This window comes from Furipterus horrens, unplaced genomic scaffold (assembly GCF_987537825.1).
Source record: "Furipterus horrens unplaced genomic scaffold, mFurHor1.1.pri manual_scaffold_1, whole genome shotgun sequence".
Taxonomy (NCBI): Eukaryota; Metazoa; Chordata; class Mammalia; order Chiroptera; family Furipteridae; genus Furipterus; species Furipterus horrens.
In genome coordinates, this window is record NW_028327171.1 from 217,779,542 (window position 1) to 217,795,190 (window position 15,649).

At 64.5% G+C, this 15,649-nt stretch overlaps 1 protein-coding gene across 2 annotated transcripts; it reads right to left on the bottom strand.

Annotated features, from left to right (window-relative positions):
• Positions 1-428: 428 nt before the first annotated feature.
• On the bottom strand, positions 429-15,302 carry NDUFA10 (NADH:ubiquinone oxidoreductase subunit A10). Of its 2 annotated transcripts, XM_090285270.1 has the most exons (10): positions 15,167-15,299; positions 14,254-14,422; positions 13,489-13,704; positions 12,697-12,783; positions 11,530-11,651; positions 10,815-10,894; positions 8,753-8,807; positions 7,324-7,409; positions 3,996-4,104; positions 429-838 (listed from the first exon to the last, which is right to left on the bottom strand). In XM_090285270.1, exons 1-10 carry the CDS (start codon positions 15,233-15,235, stop codon positions 770-772), a joined length of 1,062 nt encoding a protein of 353 aa, XP_090141396.1. In that variant the 5' UTR covers positions 15,236-15,299; the 3' UTR covers positions 429-769. The 2 variants fall into 2 exon arrangements, with proteins under 2 accessions (XP_090141396.1, XP_090141399.1); XM_090285273.1 differs by lacking the exon at positions 3,996-4,104 and having other exon boundaries at positions 15,167-15,302.
• Between the last annotated feature and the right edge of the window lie 347 nt (positions 15,303-15,649).

Genomic DNA, 15,649 nt, shown 5'->3' on the forward strand with positions numbered 1-15,649 from the left:
GTGCCACGCCGGAGCGGGAACGCCCTTTGGTGGCACCCGGGGGCGTGGCCGAGCTCCTATCCCCGCGACGAGCTGGTGGAGGCGCTGCGTGTCCCAAGTGTGTCAGTGGAGGGAAAGGAGGCGACGGGACGCTCTGCTCTGCGACTGGCGCGCTGGGCTCGGGGCGAGGACGGCCGCTCTGCCGTGACTGCCCTTCGGCTTCCAGCTCGGCGACGAGGGCGCTCCCCCGATGGCTGGGGGTGCTTTCAGGGCAGACACGCAGCCTCGGCCACTTGCTCCACATTTGGTTTCCCTCTCAACTCTGCTTTAATCAGTTGTTCAACAGAGTAAGTGCTTTTATCTTCACACACACCTGAGTTGTACGAATCCCAGTCCCAGCACACAGAGAGTGATCTGGCCAACGAACACAGGGACGCACACACGGGAGGGACAGGCCACGAGCGAGCCGAGGTCTGAGGGCGACACGGGCCACAGAGCCGTTTTATTTGAAGTTGAGAAGCGACGTGCAAACCTGCACGAGGGGCACAGGGTGAGGCCCAGCTCCCAGCTCTCCCAGTGACAACTGCAACCTCCCCACATCAAGCGAGAAGGTTCCAAACCCCTTGAAGCAGAAGGCGCTCCCTTCCACCCGACGACACGCGGGGCCTCCCACAGCCGGTTCAGGAGCAAACGCGCCCCCCCACCCCCGATGTGAAAGCACGCGGCGCCGGGGGGCCCGCAGCCTGGAGCGCCCCCGTCGTCCCCGCACTGCAGCTCGGCAGCAGCGCCGTCACTTCAGCCAGATCCACTTGTCGCCCACGTCCGCGTTGTACCCAGGGCTGTACTTGTGGCCCGGCAGCTGTGGAGGGAAGCAGGCCATGGTCACCACGGCTCACAGGCCCCCCAGCTCACCCCGCAGCAGCCCTGACCCACCCCTGCAGTCGCCACGGTGGCGAGGCCTCCGCACGGCTCTGCCACGGGCGATGGGCTGCGTGGGAACCAGGCCCCACACAGAACTGCCTGCAGAGCTTCCGCGCTGGCGGAGGGCCTGCAAATGCCACCAACAAAGCGTTTCCGTGGCTTCAGGGGGGTGACGAGCCACGGAGGGGACGCGGGAAGAACTGAAGGTGCCTGTGGAGGAACCAGCCCCACCGACACCCTGATTTTCTCCCCTGTCCCCAGACTGTCTGATGACTTGGTCTGGGGGCTGGTGCAGTGGCCCAGGAAGTGGGTGCAGGGCCTATGGCCCTGTGCTGGGGACGCGGGGAGTCTGTGCAGAGGGAGCCAGAGGTCGGCGAACAGGGCCACCGCCGCAGGGTGGGGACGATGCTGCTTATCCCGGCAGAGATGTCCCTGCACCCGAAGGACCAGCCACAGCCTTAGGCCAGGGCACAGTGCTCCAGCCGGCAAAGCAAAGCGTCCCCGGAAAGGCTCTCTGGCCGCCCCACCCCTGCAGCAAACACGCTCCGGCCCCAGAGCTCTGCACGCCCTGGGTTCACGCCCCCCACCCGACACCGGTGGCCCGGCCCTCACAGCAGCCACTGAGGGGCTGCACAGGCGACAGTCCGGCTCCGCTTTGGTCTCCCCAAGGCGGCTTCTAACCACAGAGAACGAGGCCCGCAGGGGAGCAGACTTGCCGAGCACAGCCGCCTAGTGATGGCCTCACGACACCTGCCCTGGACTCTGGCCCGAGGCGGGGTCCCAGGCCCTCGGTCCCTTCTCTGAGGTGACAGAGACCAGGAGCAGGGTCACGTACGAGCAGGTCACACCAGGGTCACAGAGGAAGGTGCTCCTCCGCATCACTTCCCGCCGGCCTGCTCACTGCAACCACCTCCACACCCCAGGCTCATGGTGAACACGCCGCGGCGCCGAGAAGAGCGCCCGGCACGTTCCCACACCGGGAATGGCACTCGGGGGCAGCGCCGGCCCCCACTCACGTCCCCAGTGTACAGGGAAGTGGGGAAGGCTTGGCCCATCCCTCCGTCTGCTCCTGGAATTAGCCGCCGCCCGCCCCCCGCCCCGCCAGAGAGCCCCCCCGCGGGGGCCGTGCGTGAACGAAGCTCCCCCCGAGGGCCTGGAGCGGAGCTGCCCAGCATCTCTGTAGCACACACACCGTCACCCTTTATGTGGGGCAGGAACCCCCCGGCTCAGTTCGGGTTTTAGTTTTCTGCCCTTCCAGCTGAACTTAACTCTGATTTTAAATTGTTTCTTCTTGTGTAGTAAATTTTTTTTATTACATTCTGGCTCACTGAAGGGTCCCCTGCTCACTACCTACACAATTTCATTAACAACGTCTGAAAACGTTGCCCAAACTGTTACTTACGAAGCGTCACAGAAAGCAAAGGACAGACAGAGGGGAGCGCCCTGAGCGGCAGGGTGCAGCCAGCACCCACGGCCTCCGCAGGGCGGGGCGGCGCAGAGCCCCATGGCCTGCTCTGAGCCCAGCGAGCACGCGCTGCGGGTGCCTGCCGGTCCCTGAGCTCATGGCGCTTTGGGGAGTTCGGGACTTCGGGACCAGGAGCTGTTCTCCCCCGCTCCCACTCTCCCCTGAAACCGAAGCCCGGCAGCCACACACAGACGCGCCGAGCGCCCCTGCAGAGCGCGGGGCCGCCATCTCTGCCTGAACACAGCCAGGTGGCGGCACGCCGGCCGCTCGGGGGCTCTGGCCCGGGTGCAGACCCCGCAGGGCCCGCGGAGGCGCACTGAGCAGGCACCAACCAGGGCTGGTGTGGGCACCCGGCGCTGAGGGCCGCTGCCCGGGAGGGGCTGGACGGTCTCCCCGGCTCAGGGAGCTGCGGGGAGCACTCTGCTCTCCGGAAGGCGCGCCAGGGACGCCGCTCAGCTTCGGCCCCGCCCTGGCTCGCCGGCGCGCCCCACCCAGAGCCAGCAGCGGGGGCACGGCGTGATGTGCGGGCGGGACGTGAAGGTGAGTGACGGGCCTGGCGTGACACCGCTGTGCGTGCGCGAGCCACCATCAGAGCCCGTGCCCCAGGGCCCCCGCCTCTCCGCACCGCTGGCCCGACGCACCTCCATGCCTTCCCAGTCCAGCCTGCGGTGCCTCCTAACGGGGCGGCCAGCCACACGCTTTCCGGTGAGACACGGCTCCCTGCGTGGCCCCCAGATTCACGTGCTCAGGATGGATTTCTAGCAGCGGAACTGCTTGCTTAAGGAAAAACTAAGCAGCAGAGAGCGCGCCAGATGCTGACCCAGCAGCCAGGACGCGTTTCAGTTTTACACACAGGAGACTCGCGCCAGACGGTCCCGCTGCTGCTGCTGCTGCTGGATGGAGGGGGAGGGGGTCCGGGCTTTGCTTCCCTTTGGGATTCCGACCAGGCTCGGGCCTCACACCGCGGGTGCAGATCGGATCCGGCTGCTGACTGCTTTGTAAGTGGGTCCCTGTGGCCCCCAGTCAGCCCGCTGTTTGTACTCAGCTGTGGCTGCTGTCACTGCCAAGAGCAGAATGGAGAGGTCATGACAGAGGCTGTGCGGGCCTTACTACGGAACCTCTGGCCTTGACGGAAAAGGCTCGCCTCCGCTGTCCCAAGAGACCACGAGCACAGTGCCCACAGGACACCCGAGCTACTGACCAGAGTCTGCGTTCACGCTGGCAGTCACCAAGTGACGCACGCACAGGCGCCTGCCCTACACACTCCATCTGCCACCAGGGCCTCCTGCAGAGACCTCCCCACCCAGCATTCATGGGCGGGTGCGGCACGAAGAGCCAGGCACCGCCACAGTCAAAGCCGACGCTGAGGAAGGGTGACAAAGGCTCAGGGACAAGCATGCTGACGAGGAGGGCCGTCCACTCAGCCTGCCCAGGCCCCTCGGTGCGCGGTGGCCCCGGGAGGACTGCCCAGCCCACAGACCCGGGGGGCGGGGGGAGAATCCTTTCCACGAGAAGGAAGCTCTTCCACTAAAGCGAGTCAAAAACGACGGCCACATCACTCTTCAGGGAAGTGAGGGGACCCCAGGGCTGGAGCCCCACGCGGGCGGGGCCGCAGCGTCCCAGGCCTCACCTCCATGAACTCGCGATAGACCCGGTCGCTCTGGAACGCACCGACGGTGACTTCCGGGAGGTAGATGGGGATGGTGGTGTAGTTCAGCACCGCCAGCTTGTCCTGGACCCTGGGAGAGAAGGCAGACAGGGCCACCCTGAGCCACCACCACAGACGACCAAACAAGCCCCCAGGCTGGGTCGTGAACACGTCCTCGTTAAACGATTCACACGCTCAAGCGGATGCCTGCCGGTCGCTCCCGAGCAGGGGTCGCGGTCACAGCCTTGGCACGGAGGCCCGCAGCGGACCGCGCAGCCTGAGCGGGGTCTTTCCAGAGCCTCGGTGTGGCTTTGGAAAGGGATGCGGTCTGGAAACACAGAACAGGAGCCACAGCATGTGTTCAACACAGGAGGAGCCGAGTAAAGAGCAAACACAGACACCTTGCATGCCAGTGCCCGTGTGTCCTCATTAAAAACCCACACAACGGCCGAGTCAGGAGGAGCAGAGCCCTGCGCCAGGCGGCCCCGCCAGGTCCACAGTGCGGTGTCGGGCCTGCAGCCCTCCCAAGGCCGCCGCGGGGGGACCCGGACTGGCGGGCTCAGGCGTGGGCGGGCTGGGGGTGAGCTTCCACGCGGGGTGGCGTGGTGCCACTGCTCTCTGCCTGTCCCAGCACCAATTACGACAAATCACAGGGCCTCCCCCCGTGTCCCTGCTCTGTTTGCTGGATGCTAAAATATTTATACTTGGTTATAATTTGCTAAAACTTAGTCTGAATAAAACCACTATGCTTGAAGATGAAAAGCATTTTTGGGCCTTTTAGACAGAAACATTACGATAAAGTCTCCTTTCTTAAGGACTCGGGGGCAAGGAACACAATTACTGGAAGTGGCCACATTCCCATCACAGAGGGATCGTGGCGGATGCCGCTGCCTGAAATGGCCCAAAGGGAGGTTCCTTCTGCCTCCGCTCTCTGCCACTTTGGGAGCCGCATCCAGACTGACCAGGCCACGGAGCCCGCTCCCACACCCAGTGGTCCCGCACAGCCAGGACATCCCTGCCGGGCCCCACTCCCACAGAGCACAGAGCCCACGCAGGCAGAAGGCCTCCCTGGTGTCACCTGTAACAGCCGCGTCGCCACGTGATGGCTACAAGCCGCTCACCACACGTCACTCCCAGAAGTGCTGCGGTCCTGACCGGGGCGGCCGCAGACCATGCCCGTGGCCACAGCGGACACACTCGGACGGGGCTTTTCTGCCCCCACAGCAAGTTGGTTGTAGAATATTCTTCATAAGCATGTGTCAACGCACAAATACCCATCCCTTGTTTTTAACACCCACAGAATTATTCTATTCTTATCATACAAGAACAGATTTTTTAAAGTGACCTCAAATAAACAATTTCCCCTAAAATGAAGCTCGTGTTGTTAAGTGTTAACCAGTATCAAAGAGGGCACAATGTGGCTTCCTCTCGAGCTTAAACACGCTAATACAGTTCTCGAAAATTTGAGGCTCCAACCAGGCTGGAAGCCCACATGGCGCACAGAGCGACAGCGCCACCTTCGTGTGACACAGCAGAATGACAACGACACGCCCTCATGGGGGCCGCCGCTGAGCACAGGGGCGTCACACTGGTGCCTGCAGACTGGAAAGGTCGCCTGCACTAGCGCCTCGGGGCGTCACTATGAGCTTGACTGGGACTCGGGAGGAGCCCGTCCCCAGCCCAGCGCGTCCTCATCGCTAGTGAACCACAGAGTCCAGACTGAAGACAAGGGAGGAGCAGAGACACAGGATGCCTTTTATGACTCGGGGAGCAAGCAGCAGTGAGAGAGGCAACACCCCGTTTGCAGAGCACTCGGTCTAATGAAGGACGACTCAGAACTGCCAGCAGCGCAGCCTCTTCGCGCCCGCAGGCGAAGGGCCCGCAGTCTGGGGTACACGAGCGGCGCCCCCATGCTTTAGAACAGAAGCGCAAAGCAGGAAAAGACAGGGAAAGTAAAGTAGTAAACTATGTTTCAGGATTCCGAGACTGTTCCCAAACCCACAGAAAGTCTATTTTCTCCTAAAACAGCCCCAGGCCCGGGACCACCGTGAGGAAGACGCCCTCCGGGAGTCGCACAGAGTCGCCGGGCGCGGGCGGGACGGCCTGGCTGCAGTGGTGCGCGGGTGCCAGAAAGCCATGGGTCTCGGCTACAAGCCCAAAACTTCTCCGAGGTGGAAGTCGCCGCTCAGCGAACACACACACGCACGCACACACAGTGACACCCCAGCACACGCAGCCGAGACGGCACAAGAAGGCTCCCAACCGGTAATTTGGGCAGGTTCTGGACAAAATGAGCATAGCTGGTAAATGGCGTGTTTACAGTAATTATCTCAGAAAATTGGTCATAATTTTCACTTGAGCCCCCAAATGAAGAAGTAGGATGGAATGAAAATAAACACAACTGCCACTGTGAGCTGCTGGGACATACGCGGGGCGGGGCGGGGAGCTGGGAGGAGGGAAGGACAGGGGCGGCGCACTGACCGAAGGACAGTAACTCCCCGAAGGTCTCACTGGGCTCTGCAGGAGCTGCAGGGTCTCGCCCTCCGCTCTGATAACCACATGGCTGAGTAACGGCCGAAACTGCGATGTTAGCAGAGACTCTGGACACGACCTAGGACCGCGCTAACACACGATCGCGTTTGGGAAATGACTGCGTGTCGCCAGTGGAAGAAGCCGCCAGGGGCCCCGCCCACTCCCCGTGCTCCGGGCGTCAGCTCCCGGCTCTGTCACAAGGGGCTCCGCCACCTTCTCGGTGGCCCCCCGCCCCCCACCAGGGGGAGCTGCTCAGGCCTCCAGGCGCCTCGGCTCCAGCTCCAGCAGCCAGGCTGCTGAGCACACCTTTCTACCAAGCGCCCGCTCAGGGCCTCTGCACAGCCCGGCGCCCCAGCCCCGGGCCCACTCCCAGGCACTGCAGGGCCCACCCCGCGTCCCTCGGCCCCGCAGAGGTCAGAGGACCAGCCGTCCACACGGCCTCCCCAACGGGGCCTCCGTCACTCACTGCCTGTTAACCCGGGGCTGCCTTTCTTCCCAGCCTCTAGCACCGACGCGGCTCTCCTGACTCGGGTGCCTTAGCGCCCCCTCAAACCCTGTCTTTGGTGGGACCCCCGACCCCTGACACAGCGCCTGCACGTGGTGGAGCTGAGATGTCGGCGGAATGAGCACTGCCAGCATCACCCCTATCAGGCAGAGAACGCAGGGGCCTGTTTGGGGGAGAAAAGGAAGCCTGCAAGCGCCCGGCCTCCCCAAACCTGCGCGTGGCCCGGGCCGGCCATGCCTGCCCCGACCCCCGTGCCCCGCGCCCCACACTCACAGCATCCGCAGGTGGTGGAAGGTGCGGTCGTCCTGGTCCGGCCACGGCCCCTTGTCGCACGTGAGGTAGTGGATGTCCTCCACCACCTGGACAGAGAGGGTGCAATTTCGGGGGGGGAGTCTCCTTTTAGAAATGTGAGGGACACAGTTTAATACACCATCAACTGCAAACACTCGGCAGCGAGAACCACACCACGACAGAAAGAAAGGCAGCGGGACAAACGCCCGTCAGGGCAATGCGGACGGGGGATGGCGCCTCGAGGTGCGTGCCTCGCCCAGAGGACACCGGGCAGTCTGGGAGGAAGGGCCAGGTGCGAAAGGAGGCCGGCCAGGGAGGAGACCAGCGGCCGCGACAGGCTCCTCACCTTCTCCAAGTGACGTCACTCCGGAAGCCACAGAGAACAAGGGAGGTCAACGCGCTTCCCAGAGGCCCCGGGGGGCCGCCTTCGGGACGAAGCCATTCCCCACCCCCAACTCTGAGGACCCGCCTGAGCCCTAAGAGTCTGAAACTACGCGACTGTGAACCCAGCTAATGAGCCTCGGAGCTGAAGCGCATTATCTTTCTTCTCGAGCCTGTGCGTCTCCGCCTGCGGGCAGCCCCGAGCACGCTCAGCCCCGACCAGCAGCACGCAGGGACGGGTCCCCAACCCCGGCCCGGCGCTCCGCCTGGCTTCCCTTCTGCCCCTCCCGCACCTGGCGTGTGTGTGTTTAGTAGTTCATGCTTCATATGCTGTAGACGAGAAGGACGGTATTTCTTTCTTTAACCGGATGGATGGCTGGCTGCCTCAATACCGTTCAAGAAATAGCCCGTTTGCCCCTGCTTTTTCGCTACCTTTTAAAATACTGAGTTCGCCAAACCAACATCTCACACACACGCATGCGCACGCAAGTGAGCGCACACACAGGTTAGTGTATACATGAGTGTGCACACTGGTGAGCAGACATACAGGAGAGCACACACAGGTGCCCTCACTGCCATCGTTCTGACACTATGGCTTTGTGTCTGGGAGGGCACACGTCCTGTGTGACTCTGAACCCTTTTTTCCCTGTTACTCATTAATTACAGGGAGACTGACTGGGAGGTTACAAACGCACCTGCTCACCTGGGGACACTGGTGCCCCGACAGACTGCACTTGCTCGTTCACTGGGTACCTTCCCATCCCATTGTCTGTGCTGTGCAAGCGCTGGAGCCGGGAACCCGAGGCGGGCTCCCTCTCCAGCCTCCTGCGCTTTCAGGTCCCAGACACGGCATCAGGAGAAAGAAGGTCCCAGCCTCACAAGCAGGGAGTGTGGCACGTGGGCACCTCCTCTCAGACGGCAAAACCCAACGTTTCCCGGACCAGCGGGACCTGAACTGACAACCTGATTTGCAAGAACCTCACACACGTGTCCCAGTCCGTCCCCGCCCACCTCCGCGCCGCCGTCGTACCTTCTCTGCGTCCTGAGCCTCCCTCGCGCTGTACTGCAGCACCTCACACTTCTCACTGGAAGAGAAGACGGAAGGCCGTGTGAGTCTCCCACCCTTACGTCGCTGCAAACGAACGCTTCCGCCCAGGATCGCCTGCGGCAGATCCTGGCGCATCCCACGCCACACTGGGTGCTGGCTGGGCCTCACCGGCTCCCAGAGCCTGACAGGTCGGGAGGACGAGGTACGAGCGGGACTGCGCTCGTGACAATGGTGCCACAGCAGGCCCACTCCTGGCCCCCCGCACGCCGCCCCCATCCCCCGCATCCACAGGGGTGGGCGCACAAGCCCCCACACGCCACGCCAACACCTCCAGCTGCTGCACCTGTCACAGGAAGGAACGAAGTGTGTGACCACAGCCCTGTGGTTGTGGTGGTCACACAGGACGCCTGAGCTGCTGGAACTGAGTCAGGGACAGCGGCGCGACAGGACCGCAGCAGCGCCGTCCGCAGTCCTCGGGGCAGGGACAGCAGGTGCCAGTTCCCACACCTGAGCCCGCCGCCTCAGCACACGGGAGGCCTGGTCGCCCAGCAGGCCAGTCAGTCCCTGCCTTCCAGGCGAAGGAGGCTGTGCCCCGCCCCCCGCGGCCCCCCCAGGCAGAGGCCTGAGGCCACAACCAGGCCACATGCCAGTGAGCGGCCCAGAGCAGGGGCCCGCTGGAGCGCCCGCCTCTGCAGCGTGACGCACCGCCCCCCCCCCCCCCAGCGAAGGGCAGCAGAGCACCCCCGTGGCACACGTGGAGGTTTTCGCATCAGGTGTCTCTGTCCCAGAGCGCTCTCCTGCCAATGGGCGCAAACCTCCAGTCACCGCCCCAGGAAGTCGTGAGCCACACTTAAACTGAAATGTACGTGACCTGCTACAATGATGCCAGCGTCACCACCCGTGCCAACGCGGCAGACAGGCGCAGGTTCATGCCCAATTTTACTCTGCCTCCCGCCAGGAAGGCCTGCTGGGAAGACGAGACGCAGCGCATGTGCGTGTGGAGTTAGAGACTTTCCCGAGCGGGCATCTCCCCTCATACAGAGTTAAACTGCTGCCCATGCCCCTACCCCGCCCGGCACTCATTCTGCCCCGACTGCGTCTCTGGCACGTGGGTGAAGTCCATGCTGCCCAGCAGCTCACGCTACGCGGGTTTCCGGGAGGCAGTTAAATGACAGGTCACCGGGTTACATTCCAGTTTGAATAAGGAGAGGAAGAGGGGAGAGTTCCTTGAGGTGTCCGAGGGTCCGTGCGCCCTCCCCAGTGCCGGTGCGGCCCCCCGGGCAGGCCGAGCACCCTCCCAGGTCAGCGAGCGTGTGCGGCTGCCGCCGGACATCAGAACCACACACTCTCAGTGCTGAGGCCCGCGGCCAAGTACATTTCTAGCTTCGGTTTATTTCCAGCATCAAAGCAGTTCAAAAATATAATAAACAAGGCAAAACAAGTATTAACAAAATAAAGAAACCAACCAACCAACAGAAAACCCCCTTCACACCACACCGGAACGCCTGCTGCCGTTCTTGCTGACGAACAGCAGGTTAAAACACCGAGTCCATAGAACCCGGGACGCACGCGGGGTCTCACTACCACAGGCCTCCGGCACAGGGGGGTCCCGCGGCACCCAGAACATGCCAGCAGGCTTCTGGTAGAAGCTGTCACCGCGCACGGGGCCCGGCCCCGCCACGGGAATCCCCGCACCATGCCCCCCACCCCCCGCCCCACTCTGGCATCACCCTGTGGAGCTGGTGCGGCTCAGTGGACTGAGCGCCGGCCTGCAAGCTGAAAGGTCGCCAGTTTGATTCCCAGTCGGGGCACAGGCCTGGGTTGCGGGCCAGGTCCCTGGCTGGGGGCATGTGAGAGGCAACTGATCACTGTATTTCTCGCACATGGATGTTTCTCTCCCTCGGTTTCTCCCTCCCTTCCCCCTCTCTGAAAACAAGTAAAATCCCTCAAACACCCGGACAACACCCCACAGCAAGCCAGATGGCTCCCTGGGCAGCGAGGCACCACCCTGCGTGGGAGGGACGTCCAGGCCCATGAGGCTCACCTCATTTCAGGAAGAAAGGTTTTCTTATAGGCATCCTCGATGTCCTGCAGGTAGGCAGAGGTGACCTTCATCTCGTGTGGCTAAACCAAGCGGAAGGAAGAAGAGAGGTGTGAGCCACTCTGCCTGCCTGCAGCCGGTGCACGGCACACCCTGAACACCGTCATGGGCAGCTCAGGACGACGCGTGTGGGCGCTGGGGGGACCTGGGGAACACGAAGGGACCTCAGGACCACTTAGGATTTGTCTCATCTTCACCCCAGTGTCAAAAAGTAGGTTCTTCTTGTCTGGACAATGTCTCCTGTTGGGGGGATATGTCCCAAAAGGAAGCAGGCGCAGGGCCAGCATCCTTGTCAGTTATCCTGAGTCCCCAGCATGTCTGCAGGGCCAGTGCCGCCTGATCCGGCGTCAGCCAAGGCCACTGAGGTAAGTGGACGTGTATGGCGGTGACTGCACCCTTGTTCCAGGGGTGGGGGGTGGGGGGACACACTCAGAGTTAAACTGACGGGGGTGGGGCCTCAGTGGTCAGTTTGAGTCACAGGAAAGTAAGAGGCACAAAACCGTCCTTGGAGAGCAGAAGGCCTGCTGCCGAGGGGGGCCAGGTACGTGGCAGGGGCGCTGGTGGGAAGCACGTTAAGTGCCATCACCGTGAGGTGCTGGCCCACAGGCAGGACAGGGCGGCCGCGGGAAGAGCTGGGCCCCGAGCAAGGCTGACTCACGTCCCCTTTCCTCTGGATCCGGCTCTGGATCTCAGGCACAGGCACGTCAACGTAGATGACCACATGCGGGGGCAGGAACTGGCAGATGGTCACCTTCTTCACCTCGTGGTAGTGGTCCACACCTGGCACCCGGAGGAGAGGCCCTGTCACCTATTGGTCCCCACACAGAGTTCTAAGCATGCTCCTCTTCCAGACACAAGGGCCAAGGCACCCGTTCCCAGAACCGGGCACCCATCAGCGAGCTGCGCCTGACGCAGGAGTCGGTGCTGCTGCACACGGCCCAGGAGCACGGCGGTGCCCCGGCACTTGCGCACAGGGCTGTGTCCGTCCCCATGGCCACAGGCTTCAAGAGCCTGCCCAGAGGTCAGACATAGCTGGCCAGGACTCTCCCCGGGGACGTTGTCCCTGACATGCCGCCTCCCAGCTGGGTGGACGTCCTCCTGCCTGAGCCCACAGCACCCAGAGTTCCGAGGAGCCCACAGTGCAGGGCAAGTGCTCACCAGGGGCAGGCGGCCTGACCCACTCCTCACTGGCTTGCCTTGGCCCCCCTCACTAGGCAACAGCGCTTACTCTGCCCTCCACAGCCGCGCCGCCTGGCTCCAGGCAGCAGGGCGCACACTGACCCGGCCTTTTCCCCGCCCCGCCCCACCTGCACACTCCTGGGTGGCACAGCCTGGTCCCACCTGTGGGCTCCCGTGTCCCCTACAGTCAGGCAACTGCTACTCAGAAGGTCCTTGCTTCTGCCCACGTGCTGCCTGTCAGACCTTGAACAACACCCAACATCGAGTCCGTGTGAAGAGCTCAGGGCAGCGCGTGCTGGGGGGCAGGACAGAGCGGGGACAATGCTGGCTGTGACCAGGGACAGGCACCAGAGACGGAAGACCTCTAACTGCATAAAACAGTACCCTCGAGATGGAACAGTGCAAGGATACTAAATCTATCGACTGAAGAGAAACAACCCAGGTGCCCTGCCAGGCAGAACAGAGGTGTGGGCAGGTCTCTGGGGAAGGTGGTGCGGGAGCTGGGGGCTGAGCTGTGTGTCCACCCCGCCTTCCCGGGGGGGAGGGCGGACGGACCCGTTCCCGTGGAAGTGCTGTCGGCAGTGGGGCCTGTTCAGCGCGCAGACGCTCACAGAACGCGCACGCGCCGGCCCGCGGCCAGACTCACACTGCCTCCGGATGAAGCCCTGCTTGAACATAGCCTCCAGGAACACGAAGTCGCTGTAGACGGAGCGCTCCAGCACGACGCCCTGCCCTGTACACGAGGGGCAGAAACCAGGAGTCAGACCAGACGGTGGAAGCACTGGAAGTGATCCATTTCATCTCAGGAGTGAAAAACGCAGCCGTTTACAATCCCAGGGAGTCTCAGAAGGACCCAGGTGGGAGCCGCTCTCACACACAGCACAGGCGCGCTGGTTTGGGCAACAGGGCACCCTGCTTCCTCCCGTCAGTGGCAACACATGTCCCCGACCAGCAGAAGGGTCTCCTGCCTGCCATGCCCACCGCAACCCTGCGCCTGCCCCAGCCGAGGCTTGGCCTTGCCTGCCCGCCCCCTACACCCCGCTCCCGGCACACGGCCAGCTTTCTCCCCGGCAGGCGAGTCTGTGGGCTCAGCGCCGCTCCCACGCTGACCCTCCTGGAGCCAGGCCTCCTCACTCTGAGCAGGCCGATCTCTAACCCTCTCCCAGCCCCCGGGCCGCACTCACCCACCCCACGGGGCATTTCCGAACCCCACCCACATTCCCGCGCTTCCTCTCTCCTTCAGGGGAAAGCCCCAACCCCCTGCCTCGCCCAGGCTGCTTCTCTAGGGTGAGAACACACAAAGTCGTTTTATTCTGAAGCAACAACCGCGTGGGCCTCAGGGAGAGCGCGCTCGGCTCCTCTGATGCCTTCAGGAAAGCTCCCTAGGGACGACCTAAAGCGCCGAGTCCCGGAACCGGCCTGACCGCGGGCCCCGCACCTGTGCTCAGCAGGTGCTCCAGGGCGTCCGCGTACTGCAGGAGGCGGTTGGCGTACACCCAGGACTGCAGGCGGTAACTGTTGCCGTCGTTACTCCTGGGGTCATCGTAGAACTTCTCCAGGCTGCAGTTGCCGCTGAACTGCATGTCCAGGGGTTTGCCGTCCCCCGTTGTGCTGTCTACGTAGTGCACCCCTGCTTCTGGAAAGTGCTTCATGCCTGCAGGAGACAGGGCCGGCTGAGACGGGCCGCGAGCACCGCTGGGAAGCAAGCCCGTCGGAACGCCAGCAGCGGGACTGGCCAGGGAGGATGCGGGGACAGGGGCCCACAGGCCGTGCTCACAGGCGGTTCTAGGCAGCGCGGAGACAGACGACACGTCTAAAACACGCATGAGACAAGCATGTCAGCTGCTGCGCTGCCCTGCAGCGAGTGCCCGGCACCCTCGCCCTGTCTGAAGCCCTCCCGCCGCTCCGTGGCCAGGTGGGCAAGCGCCGGTCCGGGACCCCGGCAGGGACGCGGGACAAACACCGGCACCGGAGCGGGAGACGCGCTGGCACGGGCTTTGCCGGGAGCAGCCGTGTGACGTCGGCTTCCCACGGAGCTCAGCCCTCCGCGGTGACTGCCGTGCGCCCGTGTCAGGGGCGGACACCATTAAAACGGGTTTTCAACAAACACTTAAAAAGTGTGAAACAGCCGCCCTGGCCCAGTTCTCCACGGACAGCATTAGGGGAGACCGAAACCCACGGGGACGCCGGCGCGCGCGCGCACCTAGCTTCTCCGCGATCGCCTTCGCCAGCGGGCCCTTCCCGGAGCAGATGTTGCCGTCGACCGTGATCAGTCTGCTGGACGCCGTCAGCTTCTTGGTGGTCCGCTCGCCGAGCACGAACGCCAGCGGGCCGTACCGCCGCGGCCGCGGCCCCCCCGTGTGGAGTCCTGCCTGGGACACGGCAGCGCAGCGCGACGTCAGCGGCCGCGGGCGCAATGCCGGCTCCTGCGACTCCGCTGCCCGTTTCCTTGATTGCGGGCCTCGGGCCCCGCCCCCAACGCGGACTGCGAAGGCAGCGGGGCCCACCGCCACCCTCGGGGCCTGGGGCAGGGCCTGGGGCAGAGGCCCCTCATCCCTCCACCGTCACCCACAGACCCCGCGGGCGCTCCGGGCGCGGGGCCTCCCTCCCGCCCCCGACCCCTCACCCCAACTCTGATGAGTTCTCACACTGACTTGTTCGCCACCCTCGGCGCGGAGTCACATCCCTTTACGGACTGACTCCGGGGCAGCTCCCGCCCCCCGGGCCCCCGTCACAGCCACAGCTCCTCCGGGCCCTCCGCGGACAACGTCCTCCGGCCCCCGGTCGCTACCACAGGCGCCCCCCTCCTCATCCAACCCAAGCGCCTTCTCGGTCCGCTGCCCGTCGGGCCGCCGCGGCGCCGCCAGACCCGCCTGCGCTGCCCCGCACCGGCTCCCGCGCCTGCGCCCCACTGCCGGGCACGCGGGGTCTGCGGGCCGGCCTCCCCCACCAGGGCAGCGGGGAGCCCTGGACTCTGCGTGGCCGAGAGAACGAGGCCGGGGAAGCTCGTGGACCCCTGAGGTCTGTCCGCGACTCGGGACGCGGGGCGGGGGCGTCCCCCCAGACAGCGACCCTGGGAGGACCGGGGACCGGGGACCCCCCGCCCGCCGCCTCACCAAGCGCTGGGCCCCCGCCGCAACGCCCCGCGCGGACGCCGGCGCCAATCTCAGCAGCCTCAAGGCCATGGCTCCGCCGTCCGCCCCGGCTCAAGGACCCGAAGGGACGCGGTCGCGCCGGGGTCCTGCCTCACGGCCGGCGCGCCTCCGTGACGTCACGACCAGGGTGCCCGCGCAGCGCCTGCCGGGAGCCTCTCGCGGGAAGGCGGGCGCAGGCGCGGGGGGCGGGGCTTGACCTCCGGGCGGCCCCCGCCCCCGCGTGTCCCCGTCGTCTTCGATCCCCCCGAGCCGCCGCCGGCTTCGGCATCGCCTTCGGGAGGGTCTGTAGGGCAGACCGTCGCGGCCGGGAAGGCGGCCCGCGGCGGGGCCGGGGCCGAAGGACGGATGAGCCGCGGCCGCAGGGGAGGAGGGGCGGGGGACCGGCCGCAGGCCCCGTGGGTGGGCATGTCTCTGATGTCAGAACTCCTGCTTGTCCAAAACCGG

Excerpts from the sequence above, each read along its gene's own strand:
- NDUFA10 (XM_090285270.1), bottom strand. The coding sequence starts at position 15,235 with ATGGCCTTGAGGCTGCTGAGATTGGCGCCGGCGTCCGCGCGGGGCGTT. Across the intron at positions 12,784-13,488 it reads GGAGCACCTGCTGAGCACAG|GGCAGGGCGTCGTGCTGGAG; the intron begins GTGCGGGGCCCG and ends CCTCGTGTACAG. Across the intron at positions 4,105-7,323 it reads TTCCACCACCTGCGGATGCT|GGTCCAGGACAAGCTGGCGG; the intron begins GTGAGTGTGGGG and ends CTTCTCTCCCAG.